This window comes from Drosophila biarmipes, chromosome 3L (assembly GCF_025231255.1).
Source record: "Drosophila biarmipes strain raj3 chromosome 3L, RU_DBia_V1.1, whole genome shotgun sequence".
Taxonomy (NCBI): Eukaryota; Metazoa; Arthropoda; class Insecta; order Diptera; family Drosophilidae; genus Drosophila; species Drosophila biarmipes.
The window spans coordinates 12,021,359-12,045,283 of NC_066613.1; the positions used below are offsets into that span (position 1 = coordinate 12,021,359).

Genomic DNA, 23,925 nt, shown 5'->3' on the forward strand with positions numbered 1-23,925 from the left:
TGAACTACAAATAACTGCCGATTCGCCACTTACCTATAAAAGCTACGCCCTATCGAGGGCATCCAACCAGTGCAGCCAGAATGGCAACTTCCTCCGCTTGGCTTGTCCTTATGGTGGGGCTCGGGTTCACTGGCGCAATGGATTCAAATATCCAAAGTAATAGCAGCAAACTCCTGGCGGTTCTCAACACATCTGCTCCGGTTCAAGAGCTACTATACCATATCGATGTCTGGCGGAATGAGGCAGCCTCAGTTGCCCTGGAAACTCCTGCTCCTTCCAATTTAGAGTACGTAATTCGCTCTGAAGTTGGTGGAGACTGGGAACGGGGCAGGCTGGTCCTGCAATTGGCGAATCAAGCGAGGACCGTGGAGCTCAAGGAGGCCATTTACACTGCTCTGTGGAAAGAGCTCCAGCAGACCAAGCAGATCTACGATCCCTCGAAGATCCTGGAATTTTACGACCAACTGTCTCTGCATACTGATGTGCCACTCCAACTGATGGAACTGATCCATCGGGCCTTTATCAATCGCAGTGCTCAGTTGTTGGAGGCTCCATTTCACACAGCCAGTCGGGAGGCCACCTTCCCGTTGGTAAACTCTCTGGTCCATCGCCTAACACTCAGCACTTTGGATTATCTGAGGGACATCCTTCAAGTTCTCTACGATACTGTTCTAGCACTCGAAACGCCTTTGAGTGTAGTGCAGAGGCTGGGCAACTTTACGGCCAGCTTGACGCAGTTGGCTCAGGCAAACCTTCAATTACTCGACAGAGAGGAGCTCAAGCGTGGAGATCCGCTGGTGCAACAGGCTTTGCAAAGCAACCTTAGAAATTTATTGAAACAGCCTGGCTTCGAGCAAGAAGTGGAGCCCTCTCTCCAAGCAGAAATCTATGCTCACCTTCCCAGGGATGAGCAACTCCTGTACACTGCGCGAAAAGTTTGCATCCGCAATGCAACCGATGAAAATTCCTACATATTCGAATGCCCGCAAACGTATCTGATCTGCAGTAACGTTAGAGATTCCAAGAAGGCTGCCTATTTCATCCAACGTGGGCACAGCAATGACAGCCGGCTGCAGTTTGCCTTCTACAGCGCGTTCTGGCGGAATCGCTACATCCTCATGGAACCGGCTACTTTAACAGTGCACAATGCCTCCAACTCGATCACCAAAAACGTCTACAGCCGCACCAATATCAACTGGTGGCGTGTGGTGTATGGAAATGGAGGAATCTCCTTGTATGATGCAGCCACCGAGAAATCCGTCCTGTGCGGTGGGGATCCCTCGCACTGGGATGGCGAGGAGCATCATGTCTACACCCGTCATGCATCTGAGTTTTCAAAGCATCAGGAGGAGTGCACCTGGGCCCTGGAAGACTGCAGCGATGCCGCTTAGCTGAAAGGAAGAAGCGATGGTGCAGCCTTAATTACTATATATTATTACTATGTTTATTTTGACTAATAAGGCACATGAGAAAATCCAACTACCTCTGCTGAAAATCCCAGGGTATGCACACAACGCCGTCGGTCAGTACCGAATAGTAGTGGGTTATGTGCAGCTTGCACTCCTTCAGGTCCCCGACCTGCAGCTGCGATAGGTCTTTCAGTGCTGTTATCATCTTGTCTGGCGTGACGGCGTCGTCTTTGGTCAAGGATTGCAGCTGCAGCTGCTTTATGCACGAGTCCATTAGCTCCTGCTCGACGTGTTTATCCTGGGCGTACTTCTTCATGCGCTCCCTGGCCAGTTCCATATTCACAGTGATGAAATCTACGAGTATGGAACCCGGACAGGTGGCTGGCGTGATGAACTGGCCCGTGGGGCTCACCATCAGGGGACCCGCCTCTGATTCCACCACAATGGTGAACTCCTTGAGCGTTTTCGGCCATTCCGCCGGGTACTTTTGTTTACCTAGGTAGTCGTTGAGCGAAGTGGTCACCTTCATGAGGTAGCTTGCGTAGCCCCTGGCCTGTTGCTTGGGCATAAACTTTCGTCGGCCGATCTGGATCTCCAGAAGAACCTGCGACAGTGTCTGTTCGTAAACTGGGACCACCTTAAGATAAGCATCATGATGCGGAATGTTCTTGATGAAGTCAATCCAGGTGTTGAGCACATCGCCAGTAAACAGCATCACATGTCCTTCCAGACTGATGCCCGTGAAGGGAGCAAAGACCACAATGCGACGCTTAAGGGGAGCCATTTCAACCAAATGAGTGTTGGCCAGTCGCTCTAGGGTCTTCAGGCAGCCGCGATAATGTTCTATGTTCCAGCCGCATTCGTAGCGGGCATCCTGTAACTCGAGCTTCTCGACTAACACTTTTTGGAGCTTGTCGATCTCGGCCTGCAGGTCCGCAGTTTCCTTAGAGCGCTGTTTGGCTGTGCCCGCATTCTCCTCCAGCCAGGTGGACAGTACTGGTCGCTTGAAGGCACGTTCCTGAGTTGAAGCAAGTTATTTAAATGACTCTTAAACGGAAACAGGAGTAATACTAACATTCTTCAACTGAGATTCGAATTCGGCAAACTCCGTGTCGTATTGGTAGTCCTGGCCTGGTTTAAAATCCAACCCGGAGTAGCCTTTCGGCGGCTCCGGCTGCGCCTTGATGTTCTTCACAAACTCCGTGGACAGGTTGCAGGACTCCAGGAGGCCCTGAATGAAGGTCTTTGGATCCCTAGTGCTCTGCCAGTCTGTTCGTATCTGGATAAGCTTGAAGGAGTCCCGCTTGTCGGCATCGGCACTTGTGCGCACATAGAACTTAAGCACCTGGGTGTCCCCACTCCGCTGCCTGCGTTCGTACAGGGCCTCCAGATGCTCACTCAGCAACTTCAGGGAGTTCTCGTTGGTGTTCCTCTGCTCAGGATGCTGGGCAAAGAAGTCCGGGTGCACGGCGAAGTAGAAGGGCCTCAGCGCCGTTGTAAGATCTGCAAAGGATCGGTATCACATGATTAGTATCCAAAAGTCGTGGCATATGCAAAAGCACTGACCTTGGTTCAGCGATCGACGCAAAAGCAGGAAGTGCCGCCTGCTGGTGACCAGTTTCCGGATCTTGGGGACCAGCGACATGGACATTATGTAAGCGGTGGGCGGCGGCAAGACCCTGCCCCTCGTCACAGATGGCCGGCATACGGCAACGACTGCTGTGGGCTCAAAATTTTAAGATATATAACTTCTGATCTTGAAATTATGAAAGACGGTCAAATTGGTAAGACCGTTTCGCGAAATGCCTAAAATCCGTTACTATCGGGGTATCAGTGGTGACAACTTGTCTGTTTTTTGGCCGGTATTGGCTGCTTTGCTAATTGAACCTCAGTAATACTTAGTACATTGGCGTTAATTACCAGTTTGACTTGCGTTGACTTTCGGTTTAATTCTAAGCGAGATCGGACGAATATAAAATCCAAGAGTACAAAAATTATATATTAAGATATAATAACTTCCTTTTAGCTAAAATTATGAACAAGTTTTGCCAGCACTACCCGCCGATAGTTATTATGTGGCCAGACCTAGCACAGAATTCCGCATTGTTTACCTCGCTGCTAAAGTTTTTAGCGGAACTCCATTTATTGTAGTAATAATAGTAGAACAAATCTCAAGTAATAATGACTGCCGTTCCGCCCCCTTCCAACATCTCCACCCTGATGCCGTTGGGTAAATAAAGCTGCCCAAAGTGTACAAGCCACTGTTCCTAACTTTTGCCGGTTTGCCTGGGACTCCTTGCAGAACTGGTGGACAAATGCATCGGCTCCCGCATCCACATCATCATGAAGAACGACAAGGAGATGGTGGGCACTCTTCTGGGATTCGACGACTTCGTAAATATGCTCTTGGACGACGTGACGGAGTATGAGAATACGCCCGATGGTCGCCGCATCACCAAACTGGATCAAATTCTGCTCAATGGCAACAACATCACAATGGTGTGTGTTTCGCAAAATCTTATCTACTTGTGCATTATTAACTAATAATTAATTCATTGCAGTTGGTGCCTGGCGGCGAGCTGGCGGAGTAAGAAGGTTTCATTTATGAACATAAATACATTTGTAAAATAAATCAAGACTTTTTAATGTGGAAGCGTTTGCACATATGGTAATCTACAGAGGTATGTTAAGTGCTAACAGTGGTCTAACCGGTTAACAGTAGTTTTGAAAAGCGGTTGGTTTGTGGTTTGCAAATACATTGTGGAAAATTAATTCTAGGAGATGTTTAATGGACTATTGGTGAAGAAATGTTAATGAAGTGTAAACGGTAAAATGCATAGTTTTGAAAATTTTATAAGAAAAATTTAAAAAGGAATCTACACTTTTTATATCTAAAAAAATTCTTAGTAATCTGTAGACCTATAAAACCTACGAAAGCCATGATAAAATCATTACTTTCTTCCATCATAATTCAAATGAAATGTTTTTAAGTTTGAGACCTGATAGCACTACTTTATTTGTTAACAGAAACCAGGAGAGGCGGAATTTCTAGACTTTCCCAGTGAAATTTACTTTTGGAAATTCAAATGTTAGGTTTAACTTTTTGGGACTTCCCGTTAACACTTAACAGCCATTTATGCTCTGGCGGTCATGCAAAGTAGGCGCATGCGCTCAACCCCCCAAATCGCGGGTCTCAGCGATACAGCAGTCAACATGTGCCATAAATATTAACCGCTTTTCCCTCCTGGCCGTGCGTGTGGGTGCACCGTGCTCTCCGCAGCGCCGCTCTGCGTTCTCCCGCTTCCGTTCGGCACCTCCAGCGCTCAGTACGGCACCAGGCTTCGACGGAAGTGGAACAATCCAAGCGGAAACCGACTCGCGCGACAACAAAACCGAACTCGAATATGGAAAACTTTTTCGCCAAGCCGATATAGCACTGATAAACGCAGCTCGGAGTGAACTTTATGAATGGTCATGACTAATTGTAGTCACCCAGCGGCAGCAGCAGCTCCAGCATTCGTTGTGTGAGCTCGAAAGGTGGAGGTTCCCCCGTTTTGCAACGAAAGATTTCAGTATCTCGGTATCTGTATCTGTCGGTGTCTCGTTTGAGCGGCTCGAATGATCCGCCTGTAATTATGACTGCGTGAAGAAATCAATAAGAGGAGGATGGCCAGCAAGCCCATGAGCACCAGCTGCCAGAGCATTGCGACGGCGGCCAGCAGTGCGGCCACGACGGCGGCGGCGGTGTCCATATCGGCCTCCAACGCCACCTCCGTGGGCTCCCTCATTGCCGCCGCCTGCCAGCAGCAGCAGCAGCAACATCCCCACCAGCAATATGCACAGTCCCAGCAGCAACACCTCTATCAGACGCATCAGCAATCATCGCACTATGTCAATGGCACCGGCAGCTTGGGCAGGCTCAAGTTCCACAAGAGTCTCGACGCCAGCGACGAGGAAATCGAGTATGCGCAGGTATGTCCAAGTGGCCAAGTATCCAAGTGCTGGTCGGAATGGTCTCCAAATGAATTCAATTGTCCCCCACACTGAGTCATAATAATGCGACAAGGTCCTGCAGTGCTGGCTCAATTGAATTTGTCTTGTGGGTGGTGGGTCGGGACGGCTGGTGGTTGCTGTTGAGTTCCTTGTCGAGTGGGCGCTCTTGGGGGTGGTTTGCGCCACCCAGCTCCCACATCGCTGCATTTGCTGCCCCCCTCAGCTGTTTAACCTCCCGGCCGGGTCGTTATGCATAGTTTACGCTTCGCCAGGCAACCTCAACAGCCGCCAACAGCCGCCGTCGTCGATCAAGTGTTAATAATTCAATGCCCCGGAAATAGTCATATATTGGAAAGTATCGTACACCCGGGGAGAAGATGGGTCTCCGGTAGGGCCTTGACTTTGGCCCAGGCAATTTGATGAATTAACCAGTTGGATTCATTTATGGGTCGTTGGATTTGGGGGAGGCTTACTCGCATGCCATAATATCCATAGCTCTATTGTAACTGCGGACATCACGCTATATTTCCTAGCAATGTCACGATAACTAGTACGATTGGCTAATACATTAAATTACTATCGAGTTCGTGTTTAGTAAAAAATAGTACCTTCCTCATCAAACCCAATTACCCAAATTCAGGTAAAATGTTAGTTTTTTCCTTGATTTGTCTTTTAAATCCTTTATTTTGAATGATTTTAAGGAAATATATCTTTCCCATTTGTACATTTTTCTTCTTGGTTCCCTTTTTTACTAAAAGCCTTTACAATATCCATTTAAATGAACACTGTAGTTTTCTATATATAAAGCCACACAATTTGCTGTTCCTTGCCGATGGCATTATAGCCGGCGGGAGGTCCATTGCAAAGCCTTTCAAGCCAGTTATTATGCTCTACGCAAAAGAACGTTAATGAAAGAGCAGTGCGGTATATCTATGTAGTTATCATTTCGTATCAGGGCCGCTGTTTCTTACTTAAAAATATAAAATTATCTTAAAGAAACTGGAATTTCGGATGTAATTATGTTGTTGTTCTTCATGAAAACAAGTGTTATAATAATATTTTTCTTTCATAAATTATAACACGGAAGCTAGACTCCATCGTGGTCATTTCCCTTTTCCTATATTTTCTTTTCTCTATTACTATCCTAATTTATGGGTACGGCCTGCATGGTATTATTTTGTCCGCACCTGTATCTGGGTTGGTTTGCTTTTCTCCTGCCCGTTAGCTATCTTTCTGGGGGGGCAGTGAAAGTGTTGCCTGCTGGGGGCTTCATCCCGTATTCATAGAAATGCTTTCAATAAAACAGGAAGAACACTGAGGACGAGGGAATGGGCTTGGCAAACATCATTTTGATGGTTTGCACCCCCAAACCTGGCGGCTATTCGGTGTGCCACATTGCTTAGACGTGCAAATACCCGGAAGTGCTAACGATAGTTTAGCATACAAGCTTTTCACTTTCGCCGCAAATCAACACGTTCCTTTCACAGAGAGAGAGAGTGCATAGTGAGATAATGGTAAATCTGGTGTGCGTTATAAAGATACGAAGTTACAATTAAATATTTTGGTTTCTTGTATCTTCAAGCTGGTAATGATAATATTATATTATGTATTTTTAGCTATCCCGTTCGACCCACATCCTGGGACGCCATAAGTCGGAGCGGTTTTTGGCGTCCAATCCGGATGAGGACCGTAGGCGACGCACCATAATAGTGGAAAAGAAGAACAACTCCTATGGGTTCACCCTCCAGAGCTACGGGATCCACTACAAACGGGATGAGGAGCTGGAAATGATCACTTACGTGGACTATGTGGAGTACGGTGGACCAGCCTATCGTGCTGGAATGCGGGAGGGCGACGTAATACTCTCCATCAACGGCAAAGATATGGAGAAGGCGGACCACAAGACCATCGTCGAGTTCATTAAGCAGTGCGACACCAGGATGCGGATGGTAGTACTTTTTGAGGACTGTGTGAGGAAGGTAGAGTATCAATAGGAGCAAAGATATACCTTTTAAAGTTGTAAAAAGCGTGATATTTTCACAAACTTATTTTCCCCCAGGTGGACCTTCACATGCGCTACATCCAACTGCAGAGCATGTTGCAGCAAAAGATGAACGAGCTGGAGAGGGTTCATTTAAGAGAGCGGGAGTTGTTGGAGGGCAAGTGGAAGACGCACAGTTTGCCAGCGCGGAAGAAGGCCAACGCGAATACTTCGCCCAGTGACGGAGAAGTTGTTTCACCTACGGAAGTGGGTGCTGAAACGGGCTTTTATCGTCCAGCCCTGTCCACAGAGGATGTGCCCAACATAGCGGCCCGCCAGCAGGGAGTGGGTGGACCAGGAATAATCCCACCTCCCGCTCAATTTATGCTCACCTACCACTACCTGGATCCTACTTACCGATACGTTCTGCGACCCACCCACGGCAGCTCAGAAGATTATATTGAAGGCCTAGGCCTCCAGAGGAGCAGCAGTGATCATCAGCAACCGGCACAGCGTTATATACTCCAGCGAACCGAATCCGTGGATACGAATTCGATGACTCAAACTCAACCGACAGCAACGGCTCCTACTCAATATCACAGCACTACTGGTGGATCGGCGAAGCCACCGGCACCACCACCTCGAACCTGTGAAAAGCACAAGCCACCGCCTAAACCACCAAAAACTGAGAAGGAAAAATCCACTGGGAAACATTATCATATGGGACACTCCTGCAATCCCTGCTTGGGGCACTTTCGTTGGAAGTCAGCGGAGAAATCAACGGTTCCAGCGCCAGATAACGTAAGCTTGGATGCCTACGATCTGGCCAGTCCCTGCTGCGATACGCATTGTGTACCGACGAGAAGACGACATCGCCAGCATAAGGAGCACACCCATAAGCACAAGCACCGAGAAAGGGAGCGGGTGGAGAGCAAGGAGCAAAGGGTCAGACCCAAGTCCACATCCCATGCGTCACCCAATGCCAATGGTGGTGCTGGAAACGCAGGACCTGGCCACCATCACCATCATCATCATCACCATCATAGCCACGAGCAGCAACAACAACAGCAGCAAATGCAAGCGGTTCTCCACCATCATCACTATTCCCACCAGGTGCAGAATCCCTGTCAAGTGCAATCCCAATCCGGCAGCACACGCTCTCGCTACTTTGACTTGGCTTCTGGATTGGCCAGCCATTGCAGCTTGCATTCCTGCACCTCTAGTGAGTTTGCTCCAGGGGATACTGCTTCGTACACCACTTCCATTAGCACGGATACTTTGTTTTGGGACCCCAAGAGCGAGGCGGGCCAATCCCGACAACACTCCACCAAATCCAGGCAATCATATGAGCAGCAACCACAACAACAACCGCCCCACCAGCAGCAGCAACAGCCGCATCAAGGGCACCACCACCACCATCATCATCAGGGGGATTACCACCAGCGGTATCATGTGACCGCCAACCAAATGCAGCCCCAGCAGATCTATCCCAATACTATAGCTTATGTTCAAAAACCCAAATCCTGGGACAACCTGGCCAACAAGGCGGGCTATAATGTTGGTTACGGTTACCTTGACACAGTGGCTATAAAACCAGCCATAAAAATGCAGATTGCCCAGCAGCGTCACTCGATGCCGCGAAGAAATCCATACGGCAGGTACTCCACCTACGGAGATGTCGAGAACTATGCCCCACCGCCTACAGAGTTTGTGGGCGAGCTGACCACCACCACAACCACTACGATAACGGCAAAGTCCACGGAGGAGCTGTTGACCGCCTGCGATTGTTTGACGCCCCAGCAACAGGCTGCTATTAAGGCGGCACAGTACCAGCTTAGCCAAAATCAGAAGCTGACCCACCAGAACTCCTGCCAGATGGGATACTACTCGCACCTGCCGCCTCCCACCACGGATGTAGGCACCTCGACCACCAGTCAGCAGGTGCACGGGGCAGGAGATGTCCAGACGACGTCCGAGGCCACCAGATTGTAGGCTGCATAGAGATCCAACCAGGAACCGTCTCATGAATAGAAACAGTGCACCATGAGTTGAATAGTAAGACTTCTAGAGTTGAATAGTTATTGAAACAGTTTTAAAATCACAGGTTTAATATGAGTATTAAGTTGAATGAGCGTAGAAAGAATTTTTAATAGTTTTTATTTTCACAGAAAATAGAGCTCAACACGATATGAAATTGTAATCTAAATATTGGAACTTTTAAATAGTCTTTTGATTTGACCAACAAGTTATACTCGAAAATTCTAAATTATGAATTTTTCACAATGTACGGATAAGCCAAAGAGTGAAATACTTAGTTAATTAAATATTTTAGGATTGGATTATAGGAGTGAATGAAATATTTAGCTAATTATTTGGTATCTATATTTAGTTAATGGTATAGGTGGAATTAAAGTGAAAAAAGAATTAGGTGCATATTTCATACTATAAATTACAACTCAAACGCTCAACTTATTAACATGATTCAACCACTCATGAGTGCACTCATATTCAGCTCCATTCGCGTCTTAAAAACCGAACATCGAAATCATTTGAAATGGTAAACGAAGCCAAATTTTAAACGTTTAACTCCAACAAAATTTAAAAAATTTTCGTAACTATTCAAATATATGTACAGTGAGTTTCACAGGTATAAGACAAATATTTAGCATCCAAAAACCGCAGGACAATACACAGAGATAAGCAGAATAGAAGATACTTCTAAGGATAGATGATTCCACAATTAGTACACCCTAAGATCTAAAAAATTACAAATTTAAAGCTATCTTATGTGTATGGAACTCACTTTATGTATATGCGATTAAACTAGGACGCATTGACGTTTAGATTTTTGGATTTATTGAAAGACTGAAAAGCCACGCGCATATTCCAAATGAGAGAAAAATCTGGCGTCTTGTAATGATATAGGATTATATATATCTGTAATTGCCATATAATATGGTTAACCTATCATGCAACTAGATACTGTTTTACATGTAGCATATACACACACGTAAGCATATATATTTATTGTATACTGTGTCCGAACAATGTAATTTATTTCATTGTGATAGTGAAAGAGCAGGCACTAAAAACCGCAACAATTTTAGTCGCAATTTTATCAAGCAACCAACCAAATATAATTTAAAAAGCTTTTATGTAACGCGAAATGTAAATGTTATTGTACTTTATGTATTGCAATAAAACTCAAAAGTGTGTTCATGTAGTGTGGCCCCTAGAAAAAACTAAGATTTGAGTTCTTAAAATGTAAGAGGTTTGGTGTTTAGGTCTTTTGGAAAATAAGAGTTTTTGGCTGTACATACCTAATCTCAAAACATTTGTTGACCAACGAAACACTCTCTATTGGCCGACTTGAAATTGTTTAAATATTTATACTTTCCGGACGTAGATAAAAAAATTTGACCTTTTGTAATTTAAAAAAAGGACGATTTGGGAACACCCCATTCCGAGCGAATCAGCTGCTTTTACGGAAGTGCCGCCATCTACCGCTACACTTTGGCATTTTTCAACCCCTGGAGAATGCCTCCGCCAGTTGCAACGGGAATTTGCCGGTCAGCTGTTCAACCCCCGCGAATGGAGCAACTGTCAGCGACGCCCTCTGTCGGACATCGACGGCACCAGCAGCTGTCAAAGTGGCAAAAAAATCAATACCAACCCCCAACCCTCCTCGTTAAAAATGTAAATGCGAAAAAATTCAATACTGTGCAGCCAAACGCGACGGTCGCAGCGTTCTCCACTCACAATCGCTCTCCCCGCTTTGTTTCCCCAGCACGTAATGCTCCAGATTCGGAAATATATCCCAATAGTCGGTTAAAGATTGAGAAGGGTTTCGAATCGCCCCTAAATCCTCGGCGAAATCCCCAGCGAGGGCAACTTGCAAACCGGCAACAAAATAAAAAGTGCACAGCCTGTTCAGTGAGTGAAAAGTGACAAAGCGTTCCGGCGTTGAGCTGTAGCATACGATCTTGGGCAGATCCGGCGAAACATATGTCAAGTGCAGGGCGCCGCGACTGCTGCGGGAGGCTGTGACTGCGACTTCCGCATCCGCTCCTGTTTCTGTTGTTGTTGGCGGCAGCAGCAGATACAACAATGATAAGGTGAGTGCGCCCGGGGTTCCCCCTGAGAAGTGTATGAAATGACAACGAATAAAAACGGGGATTTCAATAAGTTCCTGTGAGTTAAATACATTTTTAGGAACATGGCAAAACACTTTCCAAATTCAAAAGAGTAGGGTATACCTCAGATTTTTTTGGTTTGTAATAGTGAGTATAATTTTTATTATTATTTTATTTGTTCCTAATTTTTATTAAAAAAATTATATTTTTATGTTTTATTATATTCTTGGCTGAATATTCCTCTTAGTTTCTAAGGTTTTAAATGCTATTTAAATACCTTGTCCTGGTTTAATGATCAAATTTAAACAGATTTAAGGTATACAATTAAGATCTTTGAATTATTAAAAGTATTCACTATTGGACCTTCTCATTTACCTAATTATTTGACTTTAGAACACGGTTCCTGGCTAGCATACAAACATCCTTTGCCCACTTCGAGGCGAGATCCATTTCGATAAATAGAAATTGCCAATTAAATGTGAAATGTAAATTGCCCCCGGGCGACAGTCGAGCAGTTCACAAAAAGTGTCCTGGGGGCCGAGGGAAAAGTTCTCCGCTGGTCACTCGCATCCGGTTTTTGGTCCTGACAAAGTTTTTGTGCAGCTTGTGATGTCTGCAGCGAGATATGAGAATTGTAACTTTGGACCGACTGTCTGTCGGTGCGTCTGTATCATTAGGGCAAAGTTGGCCCACTCAAGTAGTTGGTTTTTATATGTATGTGCGAGATTTTTGGAATTCTATTTTTTACCAGCCCCGCTGCCATTAATTATGAAGGCTGAACTATGCCAAAGTTTTGCAGACGCTCCCCCGCCTACGCCTTTTGAGCTGCTCAATTGTTAAACCGAAATTCATAAGTCCTAATGACTGGCTGGGCGGAGGTGAGGTCCTCTTTGGGGGGTTTGGAGCAACAGACAACTTCAAGTTGCTGCGGATGCGGACGTTGCATGTACGACAACATCATTATCAGCGTCGGCAGCGTCAAAATGCCATTAAATGTGTAGCCTACAATGCCTTTGAAGGATTACACACCCCTCCCACACACTCCCGCCTCCAGAAGGAAAACGGAAAAAATGTGCAGCTTTGTCAAATAGTAAAGAGCGCGGAGCGGCAGCGAATAGTTGATACACAGGGAGAAAATAAATCAATTTGAAAACATTACCTGGGACTGAAAAAAATTTCCTAACTTTAACCTGAATTTTGTTTACATTTCTAGGCTCAACTTTACTTAAAAAAATTGTAATGAAAAGTCAATTCCAGAGAGACTTCGTTTGTAAAGCTGAAAATATAGTTCCTATTGAGAATCAATTGACAATTAAATTAATACTTTTTAAAGTAATAAAATAACACAATCACAATTCTCTCTCTTTAATGAGGAAACGAAACTTTAATGTATAGATTTTCTGTTTATTAATCAGGTAATTTCAATATTGTTTCTGGAATATTTTTAATATATCTTTATTTTTTTGTATGTACAAAATACATTTCCATTTTTATTAGATCTGATATATTTATAAATAATACATTTCTCTCTGTGTAGTGCTGCCGCTGTTGGTGTGGCAGTTGCAATTGCTGTTGTTGCTTTTGCTGTTGCATGAGTGCTGGCGGGCATTGAAAAACACACTCACCCACACATGCACGCACTGGCAGTCAGTCAAAAGCGCGCTGCCCACCCACTGCGCCCACTTTACCCCTTTTGCCGCCCAACAACCCCCCAAAGTGCGTTGCATACTCCACTGCTGCTTCTTTTTGCACGCTTTGTTTGACTGGGATTGGGATTTTCCCCAGCAGTTGTACTCACTCCCGCGGCTCTTGTTGTTGCTGCTGTTGTACACATTGTCACACAGGCAACAACTACAGACGGCAACTACAAAAACACGAGCAACAGCGCAAAAAAGAGGGAAAACTTTGCCACGTTAACTAGTGACTGACTCCGCGAGGCGACAAAAATGTCCTATATTAAGAAGAACTTCAAATCTAGATTTTAACATATTTTTTTAAGTTTTACTAAACAGAAAAACATTTTTGGAAAAAGTTTTTGGATTTTAAATTTGAAATATTTTCTTATACCATTGTTTACCATTATGTTCTCCTTATTAATATACTCGAATGAATTGGGCTTCCTACATAGATTTTATTTATAAGTAGTTTTCGAAATCAGTGCTGCCACATTTGAGGGTGACAGGACGACATCCTGACGTAGCCCTGCACCAACTGCGTTTGGGGGCGGGAAAAGGACGACGAGCAGTCGGGCCAGGACAGGACAGGAGTTCCCCGGCCACGGGGAGGGTGTTAATGAGCAACATCGCAGTGGCAACGGTTCTGCTTAGTATTTGTGTTTCTTCATTTCCGGCTTCCACATGTTGACATGCTGATGATGTTGGTTAACTTCTGCCGAGGATGATGGCCATGATGAAGTCAGCAGCGGGAGCAGGAGGAGGAGCAGCAGCCGGCCTGTCAGTCAGTGAGTGAGTGGGCGAGCTGGTTAGTCAGCTTTGTTTTGCTACTCCACTCGCTGCTTGTTTGTTAACGCTGCGTATGCGTAATTTTCATATTATGTAATTTTAACGCGCTAAATGGAAGCTTAATTTGATTAGGGCGCCATAAATGTGTCCTGCTCGCTGTGTGTGCCCCAAATTGACTTGTTGGTCGGACTCTCGCAGAGGTGACGCATAGTTGACGCAGTTTCCCAGTTGCCCAAAAAAAAGAGGAAACTATATTTACGCCATCTCCCAGCCACTAGCTCGCATCTCCAGTTACCAATTCAAGGTGCACAGAAAGAAAACATTAGAACAATGGGTTGATAAAATGTCACTCATTGCAAGGAATATGTTTTAATGATTTTAGGGGTAGGCGTGTAACTAAAAAAGTACTGTTGGAAAACATATGTGTTAGGAGTAATACCCTTTAAATATAATATAATTGTTTTAAGGGTGATAGAACTGTTCAACATTTTCCAACTTTCGCTAAGAACCTAATATATAGCCCGACAATGCAAGGTCATTTAGTTATTAAATCCCAATTTCTGCCAGTGTACTGGGCTGCTGCCTGATGAGCTCATATTGAAAGTTTTTGTGCTCTGTGGGACGACCTAGTTTGGCCAAAGCCAAATCAATGTGGCCGCTGCGGCGCCATTTGCACTGCCGACCCTTTTGTGCATTTACTCTGTTTTCCGCTCTGCCCTGCTCGACATTTTCCGGGTTTTTCCTCCGCCTGTGTGTGTCTTTTTTTCTGTGCAAACAATTTCGCCTGGTCGCCTGGTCGGGCGTTATTAATTGAGCTTTTGATGCATAGCCAGTATAACGATTGTCCCATCCCCATTTCACCTCCCATCCGGGCCATCTCATCCATCTGTTCGTGTGCACTTAAAAGGCTACATAATTGTTTTTACCAAATTGAAATTTTAATTGAATTCGTATTGGAATCGGCATCGGCATCGGGCATCGGGAATCCCTCAGTTATGACTTTAAATCGTTGCCGCACCGGCTTAGAAGACAAAGGCCGAACGGCAGCTGAAATTCTATTTGAATTGGGGGAACATGAAAATTAAAAATTTAATACGCGTATTCGTGGAGCAAAAGAGCCGCATAGGCATTTCATTTTATTGCAAGCAAAGCCCCGGCATCAGCATCGGGCCCATTGACATCCTCGTCGTCATTATGCACATTATCCACATCAACAATGGCTCAATGAGCGGCTGAATGAATCTCAAGTGGGCAGTCAGCCCCGCCCCTTATTTGGTATGGATACGTGCAGCAATAGATAGCAAGATAGATGGATGGTTATAGGGATAGATAGATAGATGAATGGGTAGATACATATTGAAAAAATTGCTTGAATCAGTTTGTTTATTTGCGGGATAGTTGAGACCCTGCCCATCGGAAATGGCGAGAGCTCTGCGGATATACCCAAAGCACTTGAGATTAATCAAATGAACAATTCCCATTGCAGCAGAACCGATTCGCAGACATAACACATTGCGGTGGCGGTTGAGAAGAACGGCATGGTGAAAATGGAATCCACGGAAGAACAGGATCGAAAGCTCGTTTTGGAGTTCTGCCACCTGCTAGAGAAGTCCAAGCAGCTCTTCAACGGGCTCCGGTGAGTTCACGGGTTCAAGTACTGTTCTGAGTTGTAATTGAAATTATTTGCCTCCAGGGATCTGCCTCAGTACGGCCATCGGCAGTGGCAAGCGTACTTCGGCCGCACCTTCGATGTTTACACAAAGTTGTGGAAGTTCCAGCAGCAACATCGCATGGTACTGGACTCAAAGTACGGCCTGAAACGCTGGCAGATCGGAGAAATAGCTAGCAAAATTGGCCAGCTCTATTATCACTATTAGTAAGTATGGGAAAACAAAAATAAACATAAGAGAGAAAGAAAGTAAACTTAAATACTTTATATATACGTATATATATAAATAAATAATTCAAAGATAACAATTCGTTTGATTAACTACTTAATGGCAAACACTCCTCCCACAGCTTAAGAACCAGCGAAACCAACTACCTGAACGAGGCGTATCAGTTCTATGCGGCCATCAGGGGCCGGGCCTACTACTCGCGGGCGGCCAAGGAGGACCGGCCGGACCTGATGGTGAAAAAGCTGCGATACTACGCCCGCTTCATCGTCGTGTGCCTGCTGCTCAAGAAGATGAAGCTGGTGCGCGAGCTGGTCACCGAGCTGGAAAAACAAATACAGGAGTACACCAACACGTAATTACTTAGTGGCCCATTTTTGACTCCGTATTAATCCCCAGATTTCCCCGCAGCTACGAGCCGGAGGACCATCTGGAGTGGTCGCTGGTGCTGGAGGAGATCAAGGGCTTCATCAAGGCGGAGGCGGCGGTGGCCGTCCTGCACGCCGACTCCAATCCCATCATCCTGTCGCACAGGTGAGTCGTTGCCACAAACTCCATCCGTACTCGCGTGTTTGCCCGTGCTTTCGTCGGCGGAGGAGGAGTCTGGACAGCTTGTGGGTGGCCAAGTGTATAGCCTCTAACTGTCCGCATATGTCTATATGCCCTGTTCTGTTTGCGTAGGTATACGAGTTTTGCTTGAGTTCGTTGCCGTTGATTATGTTCATTTGTTGTGCTTATCACAGAAGACTTGAAACACCAGAAAACACTCACCGTTGTCATTTTGTCATGCACCGAAACCATGATCTCTGTCCCAAAAACACCTGCCAAACCAATCACAATCCGGGTCGGGGGACTAAAACTGTTGAATTTGTAAAATAGAAGGATTTTATGTGGATAACAATAGATTTCCCTTATTTTTTCTGTGTTTATACCTTTATATCTGTGAATTATCTTACAAACTGACTTTTAATCTAAAAAATATCTTATAGATTGACCTGTAAATATGTCAAAAATTTTATATTTTTTATATCTTTAAAGATTTCATATAAACAAAATTCTTACTTATTCAAATATTTTTTTGTATTTATTATACACAAAAATTGTTCTTTTATACAATGAATTTAATTAATTTTTTAAATAAAATAATAAAAACAAACTTAGAAACACTTATTTATCAAGTGAGGAACAACAGTTTTATCGCCCGACCCCCCACACACTCCACAAGACGTTATCATTTCATTATCATTTGGTCCACGATCCCCCGAACTCGATCCCACACCCGTACCCTTGTCACCTCATTAGTGCGCCGCATTCTCAATTCTTCTGTGAAAGCACGGGCCCCGCCATCCGCCTGAGGACGAGTGCGACTACCCCGACTGATGTGTCCAGTGGTTCCGGTTCTAGGTTGTCGCCGCTGACGACGCCGCCCTGCGAGCGATCGCCGCACATGACGCTCAGCCTGCAGGAGATCCTGATCGTGGGCTCCGCCTGCGAGCAGGCCAAGTTCTCGGAACTGACCATGGACATGTTCCGGATGCTGCAGACGCTGGAGCGCGAGCCCACGGAGTCCACCACGAATCCGCTGAGCATGGCCCACGGACTCCATGGGCACGATGCGAGTCCGGCGGCCAGCCGGATACCGCCGTACGGAGTGCCGGGCTCCAAGGGCTACATGGAGAACGGACGGGCCTTTCGAGACAATCCCCACAAGTATTTACTGTACAAACCTTCGATTAGCCAGCTGCTGGTATTCCTCGCCAGCGGCTCCAAGGAACTGCCGCTGGGCGGTGCCCTGCTCCTCTATATGTCCGCCGACGGCTGCTTCTCCACCACCAAACATCCCGAGGATTGTGAGTATTGTATCTTTAGTTGTAGGCCTTACCTAATCCGTGATATATCTATTTTTCAGTTGGCTACGAGCTGGGCGGCCTGGCCACCAGCGTGAAGCGGGACAGCGTGGACGGCGGCGGTCTGTCGTGCCGGGGCAAGTCTTACAAGGAGAACCACTGCCTATACCCGGGTGATCTGTATCCCTTCACACGACGGCCCATGTTCGTCGTGATCGACTCGGACAACTCGTTCGTCTTTCAGCACATACCGCGCTACTTTGGCCAGCCGCTGGTGGTGCTCATGTCGCCGCAGGACGTGCCGCCCGCATTCCAGGGTGATATTTCTTTGGCTAACTTATGGGTTGTCCAGTTCTGACCATTGTGGCTCGATTTCAGCTGATGTCCAGCACCACGGCTCGCTGTTTACATTGTTCCTGCACTCCCCGCTCACCGCCCTCTGCTACATCTGCAACGTCGGAGACGTGCCCATCCACCACTGGGAACGCTGCCAGACCTACGTGGACCGCTTCATCACGGAGGCCTCGCGCCTGGTCACGCGGTGTCGCATCGACGAGATCGAACAGGGCATAGGATTTATAGGTCAGTATTTCTCACTATTATAATTATAAAGTTCTGTTTAAAGGGGTTTCTACATTTTTAAGGTACCTTAAAAGAGGTTATTTAGATTTAGGTACATTATATGACATGTACATGTAAACATAAAAATATAGGATTTTATAATTTAAAAAATAATTTTTTTAAATGTTGGAATGTTGGTATAGTCTTGTATTGGAAATACCACTTAACTAATCTACTTACAAACATCGAGATACTCTGTACAAGAAATGAACACAACTATACTGTCATTAAAATGTTATAATATAGAGATCTACACTTGAAAAGATAATATTATGACCCATACAAGCATATTTACATTTTCTCCCCAACAATCTTAAAGTTAAATAATAATCCCCCTTTTGCAGACTCCTCCTATGTGCAGTTCTTCGGCGACGACTTCCTGCGCACCCTGATCCTCCGCTTCGTCTTCTGTGATGTGGTGCTGCGTCTGCACCGCGGCTTCCGGGGGCGGCACATGAGGCCGCGGTGCGAGCCCCAGCTGCCGGCCAACGAGCTGCTGGAGCACCCCTCGCTGTCGCACATCATCTTTCAGCTGGCCTCGGCCCTGGACGTGCGGGGCCACTTCTCGGAGGGGCCGGAGTGCGACTGATGACTTTTTGCGGCCGTAGTCCTAGCGGTGGCCGTGGGGATCTGCCTGCGCCAGCAGCTGTGCCAGGTGATCGAGAGGCAGCTTTCCGGGTGGATGCTTTCGCTGTACAATACTTTTCCGCTGGGCTGGAACTGGGCCTGAGACCGGGGACGTGGGTTTCCATGGGTTTCCGTTGCCTCTCCTTGGCAGTGCCCCGGCTGCCGGCGTAATTCTTTTAATAACGTACGCAACGTAACTGCAGTATAATACGAATATAAATATATAAATACGAGTATAATATATATGATATATGCGTATATGGATAAAGGTAAATTAATCAAGTAGCTAGTTTTCTTATATAGTGCGTCGCGCAATGGAAATGGTCCAATGATAGTTGCTTAGCATATACATAATTAATGATAACGAGATATACATACGGGAAATCAATGATATTCAGCCGATATCGCTGCAGCAACAAGAACAACAACCACAAACATGTCAAAAGAACCTAACAAACGATAACTGCCAAAAGAAGATGAAAAAATCATAAAAAACGAAAAACAATTTAAGAACACGAAACCGAAGATCTAATCAAATTTAGTTTGAGCGATAGCGGGGAATTTTTATGAAAATTGTGAGAGGGGATTTTTTGTACCGGGTCTAGGATCGCCTGATCGGGAAAATACGCAGCGGAAACATTTTAGCTTTTATACAACCGATATTGGGGGAAACCCAATCGAAAGTGAATTACGAACACGACACACTATATAAGAAAGGGAATGCGTTTTTTATGCATTGTACGCGGCGCTCATAACAAATTTAACTTACGAAACCAGAACATTATTGTACGTATGTAATATTGCATATATGTATCTATTATGATTACAAGATGACTGAAAGTTACTGTTTCAACAAAGGAAAAAGAAAACCATAAAACAACCAAAAAGAAGGCAAAATTAGCAAAAGTAATAATAAATAATAATAACTTATACATAATGCCCTAGTTAAGGAAACATGGAAAATATACAAAATATATTTTGCGTATGTAAAAGTGAAATACAAAAGCCCAACCAACATTTTATACGAAATAAACGCATACAAAATTTACACTTCAACTAACGAATGAGGATCTGTTCTTGAGTCATTTTCCAAAATGCCGCAAAATTCCATTTCGGTTTTCGGTTCAAACTGTGAATTGGAACAGGTCACCGTAATAATAAATATTTATGATAACGGATAGTTACAAGTCACACTTACTCTATGGATTTATAGGCAAATGATAAACGCAATATTGAAAGTTACAAAATTATATATAAAGCATATATATTTCAATACGAAAATAAAACTAGTTGAACGCATAGTAAATTACTTGATCATTTTTACACGACAAGCCGCAAACGAAAATAAAGCAAAATCTTACCAAAAAGTTAAGACACTTTAACAATTACTTTAAATTTATTATTTACTACGGATAATATGTGCATTTTTATATATTTAAACGAAAGATAAACAAATTTTACGCTAGTTACAATTAAATTTTTTTGAAGTCTTCAAGCAGCCGTATTAAAACGAAAAGAGAACTACCACAAAACGAAAAGATAACTAATTTATTCAGCCGAGTTCTTATCAACTTATTCGCTTTGTTAACTAACAAATTGTATAGCTTTTCACAATTTCGTTTACACTTTTTGTACATATAGGACAAATACTGAAAGAATCGTTGAAAGAACCAAATTGTATCACTCACTCATTGTATCATTTCCATTCGGGTTTTGTACATTTCGAGAACTGCATTTACGAAGTAGCGAGAGCCAGTAAGGTAAATAAAACGAAGGAAAGAATTGCAAATAATCAGCAACATTAACCACACACTCACACGTAAACCAAGCCCACAAACGAGAACATCTAAACATTATCATAAACAAATTGTTTAAACGACATGCAACACCGTCAAAGTCACAAATAACATACAAATCGACAACAGCATTAAGAAATGATAACAAATTTAGCAAAGCCACAAGAGAATATTATGAAAATGGAACGGAGAACGAGAAAGTGTATGGGAGTTTGTATGAAGTAATAAGAATAAAGCACACGTTTGAAAAGAGATTCGCTTTTTAATGGCTCCGCGGTCTACTTTTTAAGACCCCCAGTGTAATAGTTTATCCACTTGAGATGGGACGAAACCCGAGTGGATATATCGGGTAGCCTCAGCTTGCACTCGCTGTCGAACCCGTGGGATACAATCCCCACCAGAGTCTTGGAGCCATCATCTAGCACCATGGGACCTCCGGAATCTCCTCGACAGGGCAGACCTTTCGTGGAATCAATGCATATGAAGGAGCTGGGCACGACCTTTCTACCTGTCCCATTCAGCTGCCTGTTCCACTGCCTCTCACACTCCTTGTTCGAGATGATGGACACCCTGATGTACTGGAGCACCTTGCTGGGCTCCTGCTTGGTTGTGATGCCCCATCCAGAAATGATGGCGCGACGACCCTCATAGGTCTTCTTGGTGCTGGGCAACTTCGCGGCTTGTACATTTCTACCGAAAGTGAGCCTCTTGGGTAACCGGATCAGGGCTATATCGTTGGTCACGGTCTTCCGATCGAATTTCCTGTGCACAATGGTGTGGCTTCTGTTTAGCACGATTTCCTTATCGTTATAAGAATTGAGGTTTCCCACGTTGACTAGCACTTTTGAGCTAAGGTGAGAAAGAGAAAGAGAACAGTACTTAACATTTATTTGGATCCTGAATGGGCGATACATACAGCTTAGACTTGGGATCCTGTAGACAGTGGGCAGCGGTTACAATCCAACGACTGCTGAGAATAGTACCTCCGCACAGATTGGGCTCATCCATGGAGCCTTCGAAGTAGCACAGGAGGCCCACCTGGTATGGCAACTGCTTTACTTTTGCCACAGTGCCATTCATAATTCGCAGGGAGCCGATCTCCTGGCCTAATCCCAGAGAGAACTGAACTATAAGCACCAGCTGGAGGATCATTTAAACTGATTTATGACTGCACACCCTACAACAGCTTATATATGGCCCGAATTCGTGGGGTACATTGATTGGCCTGTTTTATGGCCTCGGCGTGATCGAACCTGTTTGCATAATCTGCGTGCTCTTCCTTTATTGGTTATAATATTTACGGTTAGACGGATACATGGTATTTATTCGTATATATGGGTGAGATAGGGCTCGCCGCTCAGCGAGAAACCCCAAACTTGTAGATAACTTCATGGTGGTACCTTTCTCCCGGCCGCAAAATGGTCGAGGGAAAGTTACTGTGGTTCACGGAGTCGGGAAACTTTTGTGTCTCCAGGCAGAAGGCTCCGTGCTTGGCATAAGAAGCTCCTTCCTTGCCGGGAATAGCCAATTCACCGCGTTCCACATCCGGCATAAAGTTGGAGGTGTAGAACTGCACTCCGGGCTGATTGCTGACCACTTCTAGCCAGCGTCCAGAGGGCGGATGGGAGGCTCTGGCCACCTTGGCCAATGGTTGCGGTGGGTCGAAGGTTACACAGAAATTGTCGTCGAAGCCACGAGCGGGTTGTAGATTCTTTAGACGTTCACCAAGATTACCGGGGGCACGGATATCAAAAGCTGTTCCCTCGACTGGTAGAATCTTTCCCGTTGGTATAGAGGATTGATCCGTTTCGGTGATCGCATAAGCATTGATCTCGATGTTGTGCTCGTAGAGACCACTGGCTCCGCTTTTGTGGCCTGCCAGGTTGAAGTACGAGTGGTTGGTGAGATTAACGGGTGTGGGTTTATCGGTCACTGCACTCAGATCGACATGGAGGCAGTTATCCTCGCTTAAGGTAAATCCCGCAGCGACTGTGACCTTTCCGGGATAGCCCTCATGACCGTCCGGATTGGTGTGGGAGAGAGTCACACCATCTGGACGCACTGCCACCACTTCCCAGTGGGCCTTATCGAAGCCAACGAACCCGCCATGGAGCTGGAACTTGTTGTCCCGGTTCTTGGACACCTCCACGAGCCTTCCATCCAGCGTGAAGCTGCCGTTGCCAATCCTGTTGCACACCCGTCCAATGGTTGCTCCAAAGTAGGGATTCCTGTCGCTTTGATAGCCCGCCAAGTCATCAAATCCCAGGGTCACGTCATCTATTTGACCGCTGGCATCCGGAGTCTTTATGCTGGTGATGGTGGCTCCACGGGTGATCACCTGTACGGACACTCCATTCCCGTTCGTCAGGGTGAACCGCTTGATGGTGTCCTTTGACTTGGTGATCGGGTTCACCGCTTCGGTGGCGAACACGTCCTCCGTGACGTTGACCATTTCGGATCAGGCTGCAGCTGGGGAATGAGTGCGAGTGCCGGTTGCACTGCGTTTTTATCTGACCCTCTCCAATCCGTAGAGGTTAATCAGCACTCGATGCGCAAATGTGTTGGTTTAATTATCACACAAAAGCCGCAAAACAAAAACACACGATTGTGCACATAGATAATGTTATCACAAGGTGGCTATGAAGAGGTTTTGACAAAGGGGAAGGGTAGTCCCGGGGCTCTTTAAAAATTGTGGCAGTCTTGGCTATCCCAAAGATTGCTCAAACTCGGCAATAAATTAGAATAATTCTTGTTTACTCCACTTTTTTAATCACCTTAATTATAGTTCAAATTTCAGAGTTGCCAGGTCTGTTTCAGAAAGGCTGCATTATGAGCAGGGGTGGAGTGAAAAAAGTTGAGGATTAACCCCCCTCAACTTATTTTCTTGATGAGTTGTAAAGTTTTTCTCAATAATTATAACTTTGATTAAAGAATATTTTGTAATAAGTTCTTAAGATTTTGTCAATGATCGATATTCTGAAGTGTATTATGTATATCTTCTGAAAATATTCAATATCTTATATCTTCTGAAAAATATTCAATCAAATAAAGAAAGGGCTATCAATTGTGCAGTAAACAATATCCTATACATTTCTGTCCATTATTTTAAAATTTTAAAATAATTTATATTCCAACTCCACCCCTATTGAAACTGCCGCCAC

The 23,925-nt window shown here is 45.1% G+C and overlaps 7 protein-coding genes across 9 annotated transcripts; 4 read left to right on the forward strand and 3 right to left on the reverse strand.

The window, feature by feature from the left end:
* Nucleotides 1-80: 80 nt before the first annotated feature.
* Nucleotides 81-1,479, forward strand: LOC108028305 (uncharacterized). Its single transcript, XM_017100027.3, has one exon. It carries the CDS (start codon nucleotides 81-83, stop codon nucleotides 1,389-1,391), a length of 1,311 nt encoding a protein of 436 aa, XP_016955516.1. The 3' UTR covers nucleotides 1,392-1,479.
* Nucleotides 1,423-3,196, reverse strand: LOC108028304 (T-cell activation inhibitor, mitochondrial). The gene is made up of 3 exons (XM_017100026.3): nucleotides 2,976-3,196; nucleotides 2,485-2,912; nucleotides 1,423-2,427 (listed from the first exon to the last, which is right to left on the reverse strand). Exons 1-3 carry the CDS (start codon nucleotides 3,058-3,060, stop codon nucleotides 1,480-1,482), a joined length of 1,461 nt encoding a protein of 486 aa, XP_016955515.1. The 5' UTR covers nucleotides 3,061-3,196; the 3' UTR covers nucleotides 1,423-1,479.
* A 293-nt stretch (nucleotides 3,197-3,489) lies between these two features.
* Nucleotides 3,490-4,062, forward strand: LOC108027997 (U6 snRNA-associated Sm-like protein LSm5). Its single transcript, XM_044094961.2, has 3 exons — nucleotides 3,490-3,639; nucleotides 3,712-3,908; nucleotides 3,971-4,062. The coding sequence occupies exons 1-3, from the start codon at nucleotides 3,591-3,593 to the stop codon at nucleotides 3,998-4,000; spliced, it is 276 nt and encodes a 91-aa protein (XP_043950896.1). The 5' UTR covers nucleotides 3,490-3,590; the 3' UTR covers nucleotides 4,001-4,062.
* A 134-nt stretch (nucleotides 4,063-4,196) lies between these two features.
* Nucleotides 4,197-10,629, forward strand: LOC108028820 (microtubule-associated serine/threonine-protein kinase 4). The gene is made up of 3 exons (XM_017100807.3): nucleotides 4,197-5,381; nucleotides 7,019-7,381; nucleotides 7,462-10,629. The coding sequence occupies exons 1-3, from the start codon at nucleotides 5,076-5,078 to the stop codon at nucleotides 9,373-9,375; spliced, it is 2,583 nt and encodes an 860-aa protein (XP_016956296.1). The 5' UTR covers nucleotides 4,197-5,075; the 3' UTR covers nucleotides 9,376-10,629.
* A 425-nt stretch (nucleotides 10,630-11,054) lies between these two features.
* LOC108028502 (protein SCAI) lies at nucleotides 11,055-21,016 on the forward strand. Of its 3 annotated transcripts, none has more exons than XM_017100378.3 (9): nucleotides 11,055-11,498; nucleotides 15,465-15,614; nucleotides 15,672-15,854; nucleotides 15,998-16,228; nucleotides 16,285-16,407; nucleotides 17,263-17,723; nucleotides 17,783-18,037; nucleotides 18,099-18,302; nucleotides 18,686-21,016. In XM_017100378.3, the coding sequence occupies exons 2-9, from the start codon at nucleotides 15,517-15,519 to the stop codon at nucleotides 18,928-18,930; spliced, it is 1,800 nt and encodes a 599-aa protein (XP_016955867.1). In that variant the 5' UTR covers nucleotides 11,055-11,498; nucleotides 15,465-15,516; the 3' UTR covers nucleotides 18,931-21,016. The 3 variants fall into 3 exon arrangements, with proteins under 3 accessions (XP_016955867.1, XP_016955870.1, XP_016955869.1); XM_017100381.3 differs by having other exon boundaries at nucleotides 17,278-17,723; XM_017100380.3 differs by having other exon boundaries at nucleotides 15,998-16,216; nucleotides 16,273-16,407.
* On the reverse strand, nucleotides 21,007-21,949 carry LOC108028504 (chymotrypsin). The gene is made up of 2 exons (XM_017100383.3): nucleotides 21,681-21,949; nucleotides 21,007-21,613 (listed from the first exon to the last, which is right to left on the reverse strand). The coding sequence occupies exons 1-2, from the start codon at nucleotides 21,914-21,916 to the stop codon at nucleotides 21,043-21,045; spliced, it is 807 nt and encodes a 268-aa protein (XP_016955872.1). The 5' UTR covers nucleotides 21,917-21,949; the 3' UTR covers nucleotides 21,007-21,042.
* A 77-nt stretch (nucleotides 21,950-22,026) lies between these two features.
* On the reverse strand, nucleotides 22,027-23,560 carry LOC108028503 (galactose mutarotase). The gene has a single exon (XM_017100382.2). It carries the CDS (start codon nucleotides 23,214-23,216, stop codon nucleotides 22,122-22,124), a length of 1,095 nt encoding a protein of 364 aa, XP_016955871.1. The 5' UTR covers nucleotides 23,217-23,560; the 3' UTR covers nucleotides 22,027-22,121.
* Nucleotides 23,561-23,925: the final 365 nt, after the last annotated feature.

Excerpts from the sequence above, each read along its gene's own strand:
- LOC108028305 (XM_017100027.3), top strand. The coding sequence starts at position 81 with ATGGCAACTTCCTCCGCTTGGCTTGTCCTTATGGTGGGGCTCGGGTTC.
- LOC108028304 (XM_017100026.3), bottom strand. The coding sequence starts at position 3,060 with ATGTCCATGTCGCTGGTCCCCAAGATCCGGAAACTGGTCACCAGCAGG. Across the intron at positions 2,913-2,975 it reads GCGTCGATCGCTGAACCAAG|ATCTTACAACGGCGCTGAGG; the intron begins GTCAGTGCTTTT and ends GATCCTTTGCAG. Across the intron at positions 2,428-2,484 it reads TCGAATCTCAGTTGAAGAAT|GAACGTGCCTTCAAGCGACC; the intron begins GTTAGTATTACT and ends GCTTCAACTCAG.
- LOC108027997 (XM_044094961.2), top strand. The coding sequence starts at position 3,591 with ATGACTGCCGTTCCGCCCCCTTCCAACATCTCCACCCTGATGCCGTTG. Across the intron at positions 3,640-3,711 it reads CTCCACCCTGATGCCGTTGG|AACTGGTGGACAAATGCATC; the intron begins GTAAATAAAGCT and ends GACTCCTTGCAG. Across the intron at positions 3,909-3,970 it reads ATGGCAACAACATCACAATG|TTGGTGCCTGGCGGCGAGCT; the intron begins GTGTGTGTTTCG and ends AATTCATTGCAG.
- LOC108028820 (XM_017100807.3), top strand. The coding sequence starts at position 5,076 with ATGGCCAGCAAGCCCATGAGCACCAGCTGCCAGAGCATTGCGACGGCG. Across the intron at positions 5,382-7,018 it reads AGGAAATCGAGTATGCGCAG|CTATCCCGTTCGACCCACAT; the intron begins GTATGTCCAAGT and ends ATGTATTTTTAG. Across the intron at positions 7,382-7,461 it reads TTGAGGACTGTGTGAGGAAG|GTGGACCTTCACATGCGCTA; the intron begins GTAGAGTATCAA and ends ATTTTCCCCCAG.
- LOC108028502 (XM_017100378.3), top strand. The coding sequence starts at position 15,517 with ATGGTGAAAATGGAATCCACGGAAGAACAGGATCGAAAGCTCGTTTTG. Across the intron at positions 15,855-15,997 it reads CAGCTCTATTATCACTATTA|CTTAAGAACCAGCGAAACCA; the intron begins GTAAGTATGGGA and ends CTCCTCCCACAG. Across the intron at positions 18,038-18,098 it reads CGTGCCGCCCGCATTCCAGG|CTGATGTCCAGCACCACGGC; the intron begins GTGATATTTCTT and ends GCTCGATTTCAG.
- LOC108028504 (XM_017100383.3), bottom strand. The coding sequence starts at position 21,916 with ATGATCCTCCAGCTGGTGCTTATAGTTCAGTTCTCTCTGGGATTAGGC. Across the intron at positions 21,614-21,680 it reads CAGGATCCCAAGTCTAAGCT|CTCAAAAGTGCTAGTCAACG; the intron begins GTATGTATCGCC and ends TTCTCACCTTAG.
- LOC108028503 (XM_017100382.2), bottom strand. The coding sequence starts at position 23,216 with ATGGTCAACGTCACGGAGGACGTGTTCGCCACCGAAGCGGTGAACCCG.